This window comes from Lithobates pipiens, unplaced genomic scaffold, assembly GCF_037356315.1.
Source record: "Lithobates pipiens isolate NorthernLeopardFrog02 unplaced genomic scaffold, aLitPip1_a1.2 Scaffold_25, whole genome shotgun sequence".
Taxonomy (NCBI): Eukaryota; Metazoa; Chordata; class Amphibia; order Anura; family Ranidae; genus Lithobates; species Lithobates pipiens.
The window spans coordinates 82,212,223-82,231,079 of record NW_027507787.1 but is presented as its reverse complement, the minus strand read 5'-3'; the positions used below and the strand labels follow the sequence as shown (position 1 = coordinate 82,231,079).

Sequence of the window (18,857 nt, the reverse complement as noted above, 5' to 3'; positions counted from 1 at the left end):
ACACAAATTATGACTGAATAGAGATCTGACATTAATGTTAAATGTAACCAGTTTATTCTACCTTAGTTATTTTTAAGTAGTGATGCTGATAACTCTCTCTGATATACAGATTTACAGGAAATTTACAAATCTGCAGATAAAATACAATTATGATCAATAGCAAATGAAAGCATATAAAAATGTGAAATTAACCTTAAATACTACATGTGGGAAAGCTATGCAAAAATAGATGTGGATTTATTGAATGTGCACCATCTCTTCCAGATTTTCACAGAGTTACTGTCTCTTGGTCTTAAGAATGTGCACTTTACAAGGGAATTTGCCCCAGAGCTTTGTAAATGAGGTGAAGCTCTGCTGACTTTCATTATCCAACCATGTGCAGGCAAAAATGTTTTTTTTTTTTCCTTGTCATTGATTGGGTATTCTTCACAAAGCAAAATATCCACACTTTCACTAAACTCTGGGGCAAACTCCTTTGCAAAGTGTAACTTCTGCAAAGTTACCGTCTTATTTGCCTTTAGTAAATCAACCACTCAGTAATCACACCGATGACACTGAACTCTCTTCCTCCTGTAATCAGATCTAAATTTCTCTGCCTGCTGCCAATCAGTATACAGTACAGGCATTTATATAGATAAGCTTATAGGAACAATCCACCATACACTGATCCTCCAGATTTGTTGCTTTATCTAACCTCCTCTGTAAATACCCAGTCCTTCTGCATATGTAGGGGCATACAAGCTTTACCCATGATGCAGTATGCATTGGCCTGGGCAGATAATTACCAGACCTGAACACTGCCATGTGAGCAGGAGGAGTTTTTTTCTTTTGTGAACTTCCAATTATAAATGGAAAAATAAGTTTGTGATTTGAAAAAAGAAAAAAAAAAGAACACAGTTAACAAATCAATGTTTTTTTTTTATTAGCTTTTTTTCTAATTGCCCACAGTTATTCTTTAATACACATTCTTGTGTCATTGACAGTCATACACCAATTTATGTGAACTAAAATGACCCTAAATGTCATTATAATTTTTATTGACTCTTTAAGCTATTAATGTATAAGTAAATTTTTTGGCGCTGTTTTCCATTTGTTTAGACATTCGGTTAAGCTCCTGAGGAAGCGCTCTATTAGTACAAAACTAGTTGAGCGGGAACTGTCACACTCCAGGCTGGAACAGCCCCTGAGAAATGATCATTGAAACAAATCCCATTGTGTCTTTTGTTAGGTCACCTTGTATCAGGTTAACCAACCAATCTCATGGGTGTTATCGGTTCATATTTTCTTTTTTTTTTCTTTTTGTTAATTTGCATAACATTGTCAAAATAAAGATGTACACATGTTTTAATTTTAATATTTGTGCCTGAAAAGGATGCATATTCTCTCCCATATAAAATCCTCTGTAAATACCCAGTCCTTCTGCATATGTAGGGGCATATGAGCGTCACCCATTACGCAGTATGCATTTTCCTAGGCAGATAATTACCAGACCTGAACGCTGTCATGTGAGCAAGAAGGAGTTTTTTTTTTTTTCGTGAACTTCCACAGATAAATAGAAAAATGTGTTTGTGATCTAAAATAAAAAAAAAAAAAAAAAAAAAAAGGAAGGACACAATAGATAACAAATACATTTGTTTGTATTTGCCCAGAGTTATTCTTTAAATTCTTTATTAACTTTTTTTTAATTCTACTATTTCTATAGTATTTAATAATATATATATATATATATATATATATATATATATATATATATTTTTTTTTTTTTTTTTTTACAGTAACATTCTGGTATTTCACATTCAACAGGCAGTATATTTTCTGCCATTTCTACTGATACATTATATTTGCACAGTATAAATACTGTATACATTTCAAGTGAAATTTAAACATTAGGAATTATTCTGCTTGAATCATTTCTGTTGTTTCTTCCTGTGCTTTGTATTTTGCCAGTTTGATTACTCTATCAATTTCTTTTCTACAACTCCTACAAAATCGAAGACATCTGTAGTTCTCCCTAAAAGAAAAAACCAACACAACTCCCAGCATTTAAATAGTTTCAGAATAAACACTCAGTCACTACAGATAGATAATTGTGGTGAATACACTGATGGTGTGGAATGATACATTTGCCATAAATACAGAACTAAATACCCTTTCCATGGTCTTTGTATAGTAGCCAGAATAAATGATGGCACAGTGAATAGTCAATGTATACATAGTTTTTCTTCATGATTTTTTTGGTGATGACTGATTTGTCGATGTTTCTGTGCTGTTTTCAGGTATGGTTTCCGTAATGATGGTGGCGATTGTATTATGTTTTGGTCCATTGGTCCTGTGACAGGGCAGAGTTGAGTTATGTTCTCCTGCTGCCTGGTTGCCTTGGTAATTGCTGTAGGTCACTACGATGCTGGGTATTCGTGATGCTACTACACGGGAGATAGGATCTCCCTTTCTTTGTCCAAAGCCATTCAAACTTCTACCTGTCTTTAATGTGAAAGGAGAACATAAGGTTTGTCAGTGGAGAAAGCACATTTGCAATTTGATTTATAAGCTGCAAAATGGCGAAACTGTAGGTCATTTTAATGACTAAATAATAGCAAATTTAACACTCTGAAATATGTAAACACAGATTTTTTTTTTTCCATTTGTGAATGTGATTTATAAATATTTATGTTTGATCTTAAAGAGGGCCTGAACTGAGAAAATTGTGTAACGGGTATTGCTTGTGATCTCCCTGCAATTGATCTTTTCCATCTAACATACCTAGCCTTTTACACACTTTAGGGTTGATTTACTAACTCTAGGCAACTAGACTGTTCACTTTGCAAGAGAGCTCGGCTGATTTCCATAATCCAATAATGTGCAAGCAAAATTATATATTTTTTTATTTTTATTTTTTTCCCTGCACATGATTGTATATCCTTTGCAAAGTGAAATTACACCACATTTACAAAGCTCTTGGGAAAATAGAGAGCAGCCTCTTTGCCTTTAGTAAATCAATTCCTGTATCCCTGTGTATAGTTAGCCATCTTGGTAGAGGAGCAGGATTTTGCTTCCTCTTATTATGCTAACTGGTGACCTTATCATTTCCTTCTGCATCTTCATGCTGAAGATGTAGCAGGAAAGTGAGTGGAAGCATGACTCTACAGAATGAGTAGAGAAGCAATAAAATCCATGCATGGCAGATCCTTAGACACAGCTTTCACTTATGCAAGGAATGAGCAGTACAGTAGTGGTATTACCAAATCTCACTCTTATGAGACGAGCAGTCAGAGGCAGCAATGCCTTAGATTAGGGGTGTCCAACTCAATTTCATTGTGGGCCACATCAGCATTATGATTACGCTCGAAGGGCTGGTTGTATCTGTAAGACTATATAAAGTTATGCAGGGCTTTTGTTTTCTCAGAGAATAGGTGCAGGAACTCAACCACTCCCCCCACCGAACCACACTGAATGATGGGTGTGACCAAATTGCAACAGTGAGGGGATCTTAAAGGGGTAATAAATATCATAATAATCGTTATGTGCAGAGCTCAGGGATGCGCTTCATGTGAGTGCAGAGTGTGCAAGAATCACCTGTCTTTCACAGGCTGTTAAAGTGGTTGTAAACCCTTACAAACAACTTTGACCTACAGGTAAGCCTAGATTAAGTATTACCTGTAGATCCAAGAAATATCTCCTAAACCTACACGGTTTAGGAGATATTTGCCGAAAGACAGGCGCCGCTGTCTACGGCTCATGCACCATAGACAGAGGCATGCAGGTGCACTGTGCGCGCCACTGTCAACGGCGATATGCTGCAAGTGGCGGCTCCCATGTGTATGCGCGGGAGTGACGTCATTGCGGCCTCGCCGAATGACAGCGGCGGAGCAGCGAGACCCACCGAGAAGATGGATGCTCCGGACTACAGGGGACAGCGGTGACATCGCTGGCTCCTGTGTCAGGTAAGTGACACATAATGGACTACTATGCGATGCATAGTAGTCCATTATGCTTTACCTTTGCAGGGAATCAAAGAGGAAGTAAACTCATCAGGGTTTACTTCCTCTTTAACATCTCAGTTCCACCTTTCCCCCTGGGTGTGAGGGCCACACATGATGGCTTGAAGGGCCGGGTTCAGCCTGCGGGCCTTGTGTTGTACACATGTGCCTTAGATGATCTCACATTTCAAATATACAGCTAATGGCACATGAGTACCTAGGCACACAAAGTGTACTGTTATTGTAAGAGGAAACAAAGGCAAAAAGGTATATTTTTAATATCACTGCTTAGGCACCATAAACTGCATATGGAAAAAAGCTAGCTATATAGAGAAATATTAGGGGGGTCATTAAAGCGGAGGTCCACCCTAAAGTGGACCTTCCGCTCATTGGAATCCTACCCCCCTCCGGCGCCACAATTGGCACCTTTCAGGGGGGAGGGGGTGCAGGTACCTGTACAGTACAGGTATCTGCACCCACTTCCGGCGTAGATTCTGCAGAAGGTACACCCCTTTCCGCAGAATCTATGCCCCTTTCCAAAAGTCCCCCGCTGCCTGCTGGGAAACACACGGATCCCAGAGACAGCGGGGACTATCCTTATTGCGCAGCGCGACTCGCGCATGCGCAGTAGGGAACCGGGAAATTAAGCCAAAAGGCTCCACTTCCTGATTTCCATACCCAAGATGGCGGCGGCAGCACCCGAGAGACGATCGAGAGATCGGCTTCGGGTGCCGACATCGCGGGGGCGCTGGGCGGGTAAGTGTCACTATTTTAAAAGTCAGCAGCTGCAGTATTTGTAGCTGCTGGCTTTTAAAAAAAAAAAAAACGTGGACTCCCGCTTTAACCACTTAAGCCCCGGACTATTTTGCTGGCCAAAGACCAGAGTACTTTTTGTGATTCGGCACTACGTCACTTTAACTGATAATTGCACGGCCATGCGACGTGGCTCCCAAACAAAACTGACGTCCTTTTTTTCCCCAGAAATAGAGCTTTCTTTTGGTGGTATTTGATCACCTTTGTGTTTTTTATTTTTTGCGCTATAACCAAAAATAGAGCATTATTTTTTACTTTTTGTTATAATAAATATCCCCAAAATATACATTAAAAACTATTTTTTTCCTCAGTTTGGGCCGATATGTATTCTTCTACATATTTTTTGGCAAAAAAAAATCGCAATAAGCGATTTATATCATTTATATAAATTATAGCGTCTACAAAATAGGGGTTAGTTTTATGGCATTTTTATTAATTTTTTTTTTTACTAGTAATGGCTGTGATCTGTGATTTTTATCATGACTGCGACATTATGGTGGACACATCGCACAATTTTGACACATTTTTGGGACCATTGTCATTTTTACAGTGATCAGTGCTATAAAATTGCATTGATTACTGAAAAAATTACACTGGCAGTAAATGGTTTAACCACTAGGGGGCTAGGGAGAGTTTAAGTGTGTCCTGGGGAGTGATTCTAACTGTTAGGGGGGTTGGCTACGAATGGCACTTCACTGTGATCGGGAGCTATGATCAGTGACAGTGTCACTAGGCAGAACGGGAAGATGCTTGTTTACATTAGCATCTTCCCGCTCTTCAGCTCCGTGAGATGATCACGGGTATCCCCATGGACATCGAGTCTGCAGGATCCACAATCCTACTCACGGAGCTCCCGGCGGCGCGCACGTGACCACACAGCGGCAAATTCGAAGGGATGTACCTGTATGCCCATTTGCCCAGCCATGCCATTCTGCCGATGTATATATACATGCGACGGTCGGCAAGTGGTTAAGAGGATATTGTGGGTTTTTTTCAGTTAAAAAAAATTATGCCCCAGCACAAAGGGTTTGTGTTGCAATTCAATGAAGGCATGAGCAGAGCAAGGTTATTCTTTTTAATATCTCCAGATAGTCTCCTGGTGAAAAGATGCCATATGCCAGTGTTTGGTTTTCTCCATACAGGGGGAATATGGCATTGTTGGAAATGCCACAAACCCCCCACCAAGATGCATCCTTTATGGAGTTGAAGTGAGGAAAGAAAGTACATGGTCAGATCGCTGTGTGAAGTAATCTGCCCTAAGAGAAATTGCCCCAGCCACCATTTGTAATACTGATACTGTAAAATGTTTTATGAATGACAATTGTGTGGACTTTATTCAGTATGCACCATGAAGATTATTCCTCTGTGGTAATGCAAGCAGTTATAAGAAGGAGGGATTAAATACATGAAAGCAGCGAGGGTGCAGAGTTTATTTAGGTCTAAAAGGAAGCAGTGAGAGTACAAAATTTATTAAGGTCTAAGCAGAAGCAGTGAGTATACAACATTTATTAAAGTCTAAGAGGAAGCAGTGAGGGTACACAATTTACCAAGGGCTAGGAGGAAGCAGCAAGGGTACAGAATTTGAAGACTAGTAGCAAGCAGAGACACTGCAGAGTTTTTCAAACTGTAGGTATCAGCAAGGGTACAGGGTTTATTGAGCTGTAGCTGGAAGCAGCAAGGGTACAGAGTTTATCAAGATATAGGAGGAAGAAGAGAGGGTACAGAATATATCAAGATCTTTAAGGTAGTAGTGAGGGTACAGAGTCTGGGAAAAAGCAGGAGGTAATGGAGGAAATAGCGAGGATACCACATTTATAGAAGTCTTGAAGGTAACAGCAAGGGTATAGAATTTACCAAGGGCTAGGAGGAAGGAGTAAAGGTGCATCATTTATTAAGGTCTAGAAAGAAGCAGTAAGGATACAGAGTTTATAGAGGTCTTCGAGGTAGCAAGAAGGGTAAAGCAGCAAGGTTATAGAATATGTTGAGGTCCAAAAGGAAGCAACAACAGTAGAGAGTTGTTTAAGGTCTAGGAAGAAGCAGCAACGGTAAAGAGTATACAGTATATATGTCTTATAGGTAGTAGTGAGGGCACAGAGCTTATCAAAGTGTAAGAGGTAGCAGCAAGGGTGCAGAGTTCATCAAGGTTCAAGAGGAAACAGCAAGGGTACAGAGTTGTTTGAGGTCTAAAAGGAAGCAGCAAGGGTACAGAGTCTAGAAGGAAGCAGCAAGGCAAAGAGATCTTGCCCAGATCTAGTAAACTGCTTGGAAGGGATTTGTTAGGTTCCCCCTCCACACCAGGAGCCCTGTAAAAAGACGGTTCTTGCTATCTGCATCTGGAGAGTAGGGATGAGCTTCGTGTTCGAGTCGAACGTACGTTCGACTCGAACATTGGCTGTTCGCCCGTTCGGCGAAATCCGAACTCTTGGTCCGTTCGCGTCAAAATTCGTATGGCGCGCACGGCCCACAATGCACTGCGATGACGCAGTGCATTGCTGGCTCATGATTGGCCAAGCATGCACTGTGACCCCGCATGCTTGGCCAATCGCAGCGCCAGCAGCGAGGAGAGCCATGATTGGCCACAGGCAGGATGCCTGTGGCCAATCATAGCTCAGGCTGTGTAGTGCACGGCCCACACTATATAAGGCCGCCTTTGAGGCGGCCTCGTGTAGTGTGTTGGCATCTGAAGCAGTGGGTGTTCTGTGTACCTTCAACACAGTTACACACCGATCGTTTTTGGCTGATTTCCTATCTTGCTCTTGTGTAGTGGTTATTGTCTGTGCCCTGACCGCAGTATACACCACTATATTCACCTCACCTATATAGCTAGTGATCTATCTTTAATAATAGAGCTTGCAGTCAGTAGTGTTAGGAGATAGTGCGTGCTGTCTGCGTGCTCTGTACCCAGTACATACCGCTATAATCCACCTACATAGCTGTTCTCTATTTGAGCCCAATTGCCATCTGCAGGAGTTATTGGAAGTTGTGTGTGCCTACAGCACAGCACAGTATACATCTGTATATACCCCTTTATCTCTGCTGTTTTCTGGTTATTGTCTGCGTGCCCTGACCGCAGTATACACCACTATATTCACCTCACCTATATAGCTAGTGATCCATCTTTAATAATAGAGCTTGCAGTCAGTAGTGTTAGGAGATAGTGCGTGCTGTTTGCGTGCTCTGTACCCAGTACATACCGCTATAATCCACCTACATAGCTGTTCTCTATTTGAGCCCAATTGCCATCTGCAGGAGTTATTGGAAGTTGTGTGTGCCTACAGCACAGCACAGTATACATCTGTATATACCCCTTTATCTCTGCTGTTTTCTGGTTATTGTCTGCGTGCCCTGACCGCAGTATACACCGTGATATTCACCTCACCTATATAGCTAGTGATCTATCTTTAATAATAGAGCTTGCAGTCAGTAGTGTTAGGAGATAGTGCGTGCTGTCTGCATGCTCTGTACCCAGTACATACCGCTATAATCCACCTACATAGCTGTTCTCTATTTGAGCCCAATTGCCATCTGCAGGAGTTATTGGAAGTTGTGTGTGCCTCCAGCACAGCACAGTATACATCTGTATATACCCCTTTATCTCTGCTGTTTTCTGGTTATTGTCTGCGTGCCCTGACCGCAGTATACACCGCGATATTCACCTCAGCCTAAGGCCCAATTTTTCTGCCCCTGTTTAACAGGGGCGTTTAAGTACAATTTTTGATGCAATGCTTTGCAGCAGGGCTAATTCCAGCAAAAAAACTAGAGTATATGGAAGAGGTTGCAGTGTGGTGGCACCAGCAGCAGTGCCTAAGGCCAAATTTTTCTGCCCCTGTTTAACAGGGACATGTAATTACAATTCTTGATATAATATTTCACAGGAGGGCCCCTTCCTGTGCCCACCCAGAGTAACGGTGAGGACTTATAGTGTTGTGGCACCAGCACCACAACCACCAAAGGTCAATTTTTCTACCACTGTTCAACAATGGCATGTAATTACAATTCTTGATATAATCGTTCACAGCAGGGTGCTCCAGCGGCCACCAAGAGTCACTTTGAGGGCTTACAATGTTGTGGCAAAACCAACACCTTGTTCCGCCATTTCTGCAGAGCATATAGGGCAGGCCCCTACTTTCAAACATCCAACTTACAAACATCAGACAGCAGCAAGTGAGATGAAAAAAGATGGACGACAAAACAAATTATACAGGGGTGATAACCCTTCCCTATGTTTTCCAAAAAGCTTAAAAATAGTTTTTTTGACTGGAGCTACACTTTAAAAATGTACCAGTTGAAAATTACAAACCGATTCAACTTAACACAACAAACCTACACAGTCCCTGTCTTGTTTGCACCGCCTGTATACTGCTGTTCTGAGTATATAGGGCCTGGGGGCCACACGCATTTCCTTTTTTTAATATTGGTACAGGGTTCCCCTTAATATGCATACAAGACCCAAATAGGCTGGTAATGGGCAGGGAGGGCTACCCATGCCATTTTTCTCAATGATTTTCAACCATATTGCAGGAACCAGATATAACATTAAAACCGCAAGCAGTTTTAAATGGTGTTATTTCCGTTTAATGTCATTTTGTGCAGGGACTGTTCTAAACACGGGAAACACGTGGCACTTCACAGGCATACTACAGACACCCCCCAGGCACCATATTTAAAGGAATATTTCACTTTTTTTTTTCACTTTAATCGTCATTAAAATCAGTGCTCCCGCCAAAACGGCCGTTTTTAAAACTTTTTTTTGCATTGACCCATGTCCCCTGAGGCAGGAGTCAGGTCCCCAAACCCTTTTTAGGACAGTATCTTGCATATTAGCCGTTAAAATTAGCACTTTCCATTTCGAACGTTCGAGTCCCATAGACTTCAATGGGGTTCTAACGTTCGTAACGAACGCGGGGTCCGTTCGAAAGTTCTGGTGCGAACCGAACCGGGGGGTGTTCAGCTCATCCCTACTGGAGAGGCCATAATGTAACACTGATCAGCTTAGGGCTTAGTGAGATTTCTGTTTATTGACAATAGAGGAAAGCATTCAAAGAGCGACATATTGAAGAAAGCGTGTAATACCAAGGCATATGGTACCCATCGTCCTCTGCTGTCATAGGTTGCTAGTGAGTACAAGAGGTGGACTGATGAAGATCTTGCTCTGCCCTAGTAAGCTTCACTCTCCAATGGCTACTCTCCAATCTCCCTAAGACCTATATTGTTCTTATATGTGTTACAGAAACTAGCTCTATAAAATAGTACTTGCCAAAGTATGGAAAAATATACTATACAGTAAGTGATTATTGTAGTCACTGGTGATGGTATACATACACCAAGGAGTTCTGGATCATAAGGAAATATAACGTTTTGACCATTCTAGAGAGGGCTGGCAACATCATAACTTGATGGCAATTCTTATGGGGAATATAAATCTGACCGTTCACACTGAAATAATAGGATGCAGACTAATGCCCTGTACACACGGTCGGACTTTCCGACGGAAAATGTCCGATCGTGTGTGGGCTCCATCTGACTTTTTCCATTGGAATTTCCGACACACAAGTTTGAGAACTGGATCAAAAATTTTCAGACAACAAAATCTGATTGTTTAAATTCCGATCATGTGTAGACAATTCAGAAGCACAAAGTGCCACGCATGCTCAGAATAAATTATGAGAATAAAGCTATTGGCTACTGCCCTGTCATACGTGTTCTACGTCACTTCGTTCTGAATGATCGGATTTTACTCCAACTTTGTGCAAAGCTTTACCACATTCCCTAAGTTCTGGGGAAAATGAGTACAAAATGCACAGTCTATTTGCTTAAATCAAACCCTTTGTCCAGATCAATCTGCTTTTTTGTTTTTGTTTATTTAGAACAGAGATACGCCCCCTTCCCTTTTTTATAACACTGCCCAAAATGTATCCAATAATACCCTTCTGTCAATTAGTCCTTATTTTAAGACATCAAAAAGTATGTAATTATAATTATGAATATAATTTCCAGCAAACCAAAGCTTCAAAAGATTTACTAGGATGTTCATTTTGGGTCCTATACCTAGACTCTAGAAATATTTATGATTTAACACATACTTACTGCAAGAGGAGAACTGCGATCGGATGGGCCAATTTCTACCAAAGATATGTCATCTGCATCCATGGAGGTCTAGAACATATTTAAAAAGTAATTTTTAGTGTTTATAAAAAATAACTACATTACAATAAGAAATAAAAAATAATTAAAAATACAACCCAAGCATTATTGAGATATAAATGGTAACATAATTTGAAAATAAATGGTATAGCACACATGCATAAAAGAAAAGATTGTGTAAAACATATAATTATTGATTTTGTGAGGTCATAATAAATAGTATAACTTTAAAACGAAGCAAAAAGTAAACAAAGAATTTAAATATAAATATAATAAGGGGATGGGCCACAATGGAGAACTAAAATGTACCTTGTAACATAAAATTATAAATAATATTTCAATATGCACATTTACCTTCTCAAAAATTCCAGAATCATGACTTTTCAGCTTAGCTTTGGACATTATGTCACTGAGCTCAGTGGTGTCTTTGCCCATTTCATAGGAAACCTGCCTACTGGCTGGCCTGGAGTTCACACTACTAATGTCAGCTTCAGTATCAGTCCAGCCCTGTAATGAATATATTGGAAATAATCATATTGTTTTATGGGGTGCAGATCATTTTCCATGAAATAACTGGATGGTTGGCAAGGTGAAAATGGGAATGGACAACGTAATGAATGTGTTGCCACAGGGGTCAGTCTACACCAAATTGATATTTCTGTTATAAGTGGACACTGGTGGCCATTATGTATTTCTTTCAAGGTCTTCAACAGCAACATTCTTATCTTCACCCCGCACGCTTTGGACATTTTCTTCTCTCGTTACAGCAAGGGAGAAATTGCCAATGAGGCAAGTAAAATTCCTAGACTTTGTTGTAGCAGGTGGGCAAACCTGGACATGTAAATTTTCACCACTAGAATTATATATAAATATGGTGGGAGATTCAAATCTCCAGAAATCTTATTTGTGTTGACTGACCCTTTAATACAATACAAGTGACTTTAAGGTTATTTGTAGAAACATAAAGCAAACTCTGGACTGCTATCAGGTAAAAAAAGAACCAGAGAAATCATATACATAAAAACAATCTAATCGTATACATAAAAAGTTGACCATAAGCAGCACAATTTTAGCAAAGGATTAAATAATGTGGTACTGAACCTCTGGTGTTCAACTATCAGTGTTTAAGTCATAGTATGACCTCTTGCATTGGCAACTCGGGAGGTGGACAACCAGTTCTTTAAAATTTGTCTATAACTATCAGTAACCAAAAGTGACAAAGATTAGATAGCATACCCTGATCGTCAAGTGATGGATTATTTCTTTAGTTTAGTTTTTTACTTTTTTTTTTTTTTACATGGAACTAACTTTCACATCTCAGAGAACCCCTGCTAATAATTATATAATTTAGTAGCATGGGAAAAGGATTGCATCCTCTGTAAAATGTTATTTCTATCTGTGACAACTATATACATATATACACACACCCACACACACACACACACACACTATATTACCAAAAGTATTGGCATGCCTGCCTTTAAACATCCATGAACTTTAATGGCCTCCCAGTGTTGGTCTGTAAGGTTCAATATTGAGTTGGTGCACCCTTTGAAGCTATAACAGCTTGAACTCTTCTGCAAAGGCTGTCTACAAGGTTTAGGAGTGTGTCTATGGGAATGTTTCACTGTTCTTCCAGAAGATCATTTGTGAGATCAGTCACTGATGTTGGACGAGAAGGCCTGGCTCACAGTCTGCGCTCTAATTCAATCCCAAAGGTGTTCTATCGAGTCAAGGTCAGGACTCTGTGCAGTCTTTATGGACCTTGCTTTGTGCACTGGTCCAAATCATTCGGCGGAGGGGGGATTATGCTGTAGGGTTGTTTTTCAGGGGTTGGGCTTGACCCCTTGGTTCCAGTGAAGGGAACTCTTAAGGCGTCAGCATACCCAGACATTTTGGACAATTTCATAATCCTAGTTTTGTGGGAACAGTTTGCGTATTGGCCCCTTCCTGTTCCAACATGACTGTGCATCGGTGCACAAAGCAAGGTCCATAAAGACAAGGATGAGCGAGTTTGGGGAAGGAGAAACTTGACTAACCTCAACCCCATAGAACACCTTTGGGATGAATTTAAGCTAAAACTTTGAGCCAGGCCTTCTCGTCCATATCAGTGCCTGAAGTCACATGAAGCCAAATGCCTGAAGATCAAAAGATCTGAAGATCTGGAGCTTTTCTGGAGCTCAAGTTGGGGATATTTGCGAGTTTTTGGCATGTTTTTTAATCACATACAAATGAAATGAAACGCGACATTTGGCATTTTTATGCACATTCACACGTTTTGTCACACAGTTTTCTGCGATTCTCTGCTCAAATGAAAAAAATGTAATACAAAATTTTATAATATTATATGAATAAATAAATGTAAAATAAATACACAAATAACTAAAAAGCATCATAAATAATACATGTAAAAAATGTTGATATGTAATAAATAAATAAATTATTATTGATAATAATAATGTATTAATAATAATACTAATGTATTCATAATTTTTTCAAGGGTTAGGTGTTAAGGTTAGGGGTTATTTGTTTATTATTACATAGTATTCATTTGTTGTATTTGCTTAATATTCATGATTATTTTTATTTATTTGTGTATTTATTTTACCTTTATTTACTCATTTGTTATTATTAGTAGTAGTAGTATTAACACACTAACCCTAACAAAAAAAATAGTAAATAACCCTAAACCCTAATCCTAATCCTAACATAACATTAACTCTTACCCCTTACCCTAACAAAAAATAATAATAATAAATGAATAATATAAAACAATTAATAAAAAGATGATAGAAAAACTAAAAAGCTGAAAAACCTAGAAACAAATGATGAAACAGATGATAGTTCTCTCTCTCTATTTGCCAAGTTCCAAAACATGCATAAAAATGTGCATAAAAACACATGAATGCTCAAAGAAGCTATTCTCAGGTGTAATGTAGCCTTTAGTAGAAAGTGGCATTTTGAATTAGAAGAAAAAGTCTCAAAAAAGCTGGAACGACATCAGTATTTGTAAATACAGGATTTATCTGGTCTTGACACATCAGCTAGTACTGCACAGGTCTCTGGGGTATTAGGCGTGAGCTGTATGTACTCAGAGGATGTACCTCGAGATACAGACTTTTCTCATCTTACCAAACTTCTCTGTGCCGCTTATCATTTCAACATCATTGCTTTTCAAGTTCATCTGCTTTAAATTAGCTTCAGCATTTGTGGGACTTGACAAACAATTATTGTACAATTCTACATGTAATAAAAGATATGTGTGAACAGTAGAATTGCGTACTAATTATACATTGAAGAAAGCAACATTGAGCATTTTCTTCTGTCCCTCATAACCTCACATGGACCATCCTTTTTTCAAGCATTCTCTCACAACACCAAACCAAGAGCTTTTATAAGGTATTCATATCACAATATTTGCTTTGCTTGGGGGTTATTGTTTCAAGGCTAAATACATCCACCTCAGCGGAAAACAGTATTTGTGGATATATAGTAATTTATACAATCTAATACTTGAGCTGGAATGGCAGTCCTTTGAAGCATGGAAGGATTGTGCCTTGGAAAGGCTTAGCCATATAATACTGTGGATTAAAAATAGTACATTGTGCGATAACACGCGGAACAATAAGCTCTTATGTCTATGTAACTATCATTACATTTTTCTTTATACAGATCTCCAAGGGTAGAGCACTTCACATTAATCATATAGCTATCACTGGAGGATTGCATTTGGATTTTTTCCTTAATATGCTATCATGGATTGTAAACGTTGCTTTGTGTGTCACGTGTTAAAGCAAATTTCAAAACATTGTGCAATATGCTTTTATAAGTTATTTTTTCCACTCGCATGTTGACTCAATGTAGAATCTCCTACATGTAGTATTCCACAAAGCAATGGCTCATAATAATGGATGGAAAGTGACTTCATATGTTGGGGTCAATCTCTTTCTTTGCAATTATCATTGGTAGAATGGCCGGCATTTAAACGTGCACCAGGGGCATATAACAACACGTGTTGGGCCATAATAGCATGCACTCTATTTTGTTTGGGATGGTCCAGGAATTTGTATGTTCCTTTTATGTATTCGTGAGATATCTATATGTCACATTTCTATTAGACCAACAGTAATAAATAAGTCATGTTCAATTATACAGTAAATGTACTTAAAGGGATAATTCACCTTTACCACAAAACTGCTTACTCAGATAAGAGGCATCTGTAGATAAAAACAAACTGTGCAGCTCTGACTAAAGTTGAATGATACCCTTGCTATAGGTGTAGTCCATTACATACCTCATGAAACCTAACTGGAATACTCCTAAGACGTTGCTAAGTACTCCCAAGATGTTGCTAAGTGAGGCCTAGTCGTCACTGCTCATCTCCACCATCACAGCAAATGATCTCTCAAATGCTGACCACAGAGCTACTGCATCAGGGGAGAGACAGAGCATGTGAGGAGGGCTTGAGTAAAAGAAAGAGTTCACTCCTGTGATAGTGGAGGTGAGCAGTGACGACTAGGCCTCACTTAGCATCCTGGGAGTACTTAGCAAGGTCCTGGGAGTATTCCATTCAGGCTTCATAAGGTATGTAAGGAAATGGCCTACACCTATAGAAAGGGTATTTTTAATCTTTACTCACAGCTGCATAGTTTGTTTTAGGCCTGATTCACACCAATGCATGTTGCTCATTGCATATTGCAGGTGCATTTTGCGTTTTTCAATACACACTTTTGATCCATTGAAGTCTATGGGGAAAAAAATGAAAAAAGTCCCTGACCCTTTCCATAAAATGTACAAATGTGAACTACGTCCATAGAAAACCATGTTACATGGACTGAAGTGTGTTTGTGCAAAACTGAAAACGCACTAAACAATGCATAGGTGTGAGGCAGGCCTTAATCTACAAACATCTCTTACCTCTTTTTTTTGTAAAGGTGAATAATCCTTTTAAACTATTTAAAATGATCTATCTTGCAGAATATTTTTTCCTGTCTGTGTCTCCGTTGGGGAGATTGTCTTGTGCTTCAAGTCCAGGTGTCAGAACAGAATGTACAATATTGTTCTGTGGAAACAGGTACTAAAAAAACAAATTGGCGGAGGTTCCAACCCTTCCCAACTCTATTATATTAGAAAAGTTATATAGTTAGTAAGGTTAAATAAAGACACCAGTCCATCCTGAGTAAGTGTGCATATCTACAATTATCCCTATCCCTGTACATCTCATTAAGATGCTCATCTATTATATTATTATTTATTTAAGGTACCTATATAGCGCCATCAATTTACACATACATCTCACACTCACATCGGTCCCTACCCTCAAGGAGCTTAAAATCCAAGGTCTCCAACTCACATTCCATGATCCGCGGCCTTGGCCTTAGGAAAGGCCAAGGTTTCGGCCTAGCTCCAGAGCGGCGGCCATCTTTGTACACCCAGCAGCTGTTTACAATGTGACCACTCTTTCAAATGACAGAGCAATCACTTGTAAACAAACATGCGTCATTCCTCTCTCCCCTCGGTGTACCGATCTGTACAGTGGAGGGGAGAGATCAGATGGCAGCAGCGCTGTGGGCTGGATCTGTAGTGCTCACAGCTCTGCTCTGTGACAATTGCAGTCACAGCCATCCCTCCATACTCTTCAAATACTCTGCAATACCCTGCCATACTCTGAAATACCCTGCCAATACTCTGCCATACCCTGCCAATACTCTGCCATACTCTGCAATACCCTGCCATATTCTGCCATACCCTGCCAATACTCTGCCATACCCTGCCAATACTCTGCAATACCCTGCCAATACTCTGCAATACCCTGCCAATACTCTGCCATACCCAGCCATACTCTGCAATACTCTGTAATACCCAGCCATACTCTGTGATACCCAGCCATACCCAGCCATGCTCAGCTGTACCCAGCCATACTCAGCCAATATTACAGTGGGGGAGATGGCGTGGATATTACAGTGGAGGAGATGTATATTACAGTGGGAAGATTGTGGATATTACAGTGGGGACTATATGGTGGTGGAATTTTCTCAGGTTTTTGCAAATTCAATTATTATTTGCTGATCTGAAAAATGATCCGTGACTCTGATCCGAGAAACGATCCAATCTGTGAGTTTTTTTATCCGTTGCACCCCTATTTATGATACAATGTTGAAATTGATGTAGTTATTGGCAACGGTACATTATCAGTTATAGCCATGTGTCTGTTAGAGCAACAATACCCTAACATGTCCATCTGGTAAACAAAAAGACCACTGCCATGCAAGAAATATCAGGAACTGGTTTCATATAGTGACCTATGAAGCTATCTATGGTAATCCAGGCTAACATATCACAAGTAACAATAACAAAGAAAAGCATACTAGCTAGTGCAGAGAATACATTTATTAGTATAAAATACTTAAATGTAATACACAAAGCATGAGTAGGCCCATCATAAAGGGCTGTACTTGCCAAGTGTATGTAAGTATGTGTAATCCCTCATTGATAGTCAGTATGTGGGGAATGATGATCCAGACTGCTATTGGGATAGTTTGTTCTCTTTCAAGAACAATGGTTCTTGATAGAGAACAAACTATACTGGTTGATGGCAGCACAGTGGTGTAGTGGGTAGCATGCTCGTCTACCAGTAAAATGGGCACGCTTCATAACCCAACCACGACACTACCTGCCTGGAGTTTGCATGTTCTCCTTGTGCCTGTGTGGGTTTGCTCCTGGTACTCTGGTTTCCTCCACACTCCAAAGACATGCTGGTAGGTTAATTGGCTTCTGTCCAAAATAAATTGGCCTTAGTATATGAATGTGAGTTGGCGACCTTGGATTGTGGGCTTCTTGAGGGTAGGGACTGATGTGAGTGGGCAATGTATGTGTGGAACGCTGCGTAAATTGACGGTGCTATATGGGTACCTTAAATAACAATAATAGATGAACATCTTAACCACTTAATAACCGCCCTATAGCCGAATGACGGCTTTAGGGCGGTTTCTTAACTGTGGGAGGCCGTCATATGACGTCCTCCCAGAATTCCGCTCTCGTGCGCCCCCTGGGGCGCGCATCCGTGACATCACGGATCACGGTAAACATCACGGATCACGGTAAACGGCCGTTTGTCGCGGCCGTTTACCACGTGATCGCTCCGTCAAACGACGGAGTGATCACTTGTAAACAAACCGGCGTCATGTTATGAAGCCGGTTCCTCCCTCCCCCTCTCTGTACCGATCGGAACAGCGGAGGGGGAGGAGATCGGTGTCAGCAGCGATGTGGGCTGCATCTGCAGTGCCCACATCGCTGCTCACCGAAAATTAACCCCTCAATTCCCTGCAAAAACTCTGCAATACCCTGCCATTACTCTGCATTACTCTGCAATACCCTGCAATACCCTGCATTACTCTGCATTACCCTGCATTACTCTGCATTACCCTGCATTACTCTGCATTACTCTGTATTACCCTGCATTACTCTGCATTGCTCTGCATTACTCTGCATTACCCTGCATTACCCTGCATTACTCTGCATTACTCTGCAATAGTCTGCATTACACTGCAATACTCTGCAATACCCTGCCATTACTCTGCAATACCCTGCAATACCCTGCAATACCCTGCAACACTCTGCAATGCCCTGCAACACTCTGCAATACCCTGCAACACTCTGCAATGCTCTGCAACACTCTGCAATGCTCTGCAACACCCACCAATACCCTGCAACACTCTGCAATGCTCTGCAACACCCGCCAATACCGTGCAACACTCTGCAATGCTCTGCAACACCCTCCAATATCCTGCAATGCTCTGCAACGCTCTGCAACACCCGCCAATACCCTGCAACACTCTGCAATGCTCTGCAACACTCTGCAATGCTCTGCAACACCCACCAATACCCTGCAACACTCTGCAATGCTCTGCAACACCCGCCAAT

At 40.4% G+C, this 18,857-nt stretch overlaps 1 protein-coding gene across 2 annotated transcripts in view; it reads right to left on the bottom strand.

Annotated features, from left to right (window-relative positions):
- Window positions 1-1,767: 1,767 nt before the first annotated feature.
- The window catches only part of OPN4 (opsin 4), a 174,803-nt gene continuing 157,713 nt past the window's right edge, over window positions 1,768-18,857 (bottom strand). The window contains exons 9-11 of one of the 2 annotated variants that reach the window (XM_077454604.1): window positions 11,289-11,441; window positions 10,878-10,946; window positions 1,768-2,481 (exon numbers count right to left, since the gene is read on the bottom strand). In XM_077454604.1, the coding sequence (XP_077310730.1) occupies window positions 2,224-2,481; window positions 10,878-10,946; window positions 11,289-11,441 (480 nt within the window). In that variant the 3' untranslated portion in view covers window positions 1,768-2,223. The remainder of the gene's footprint in view (window positions 2,482-10,877; window positions 10,947-11,288; window positions 11,442-18,857) is intronic. The other variant, XM_077454605.1, reaches the window with a different exon arrangement.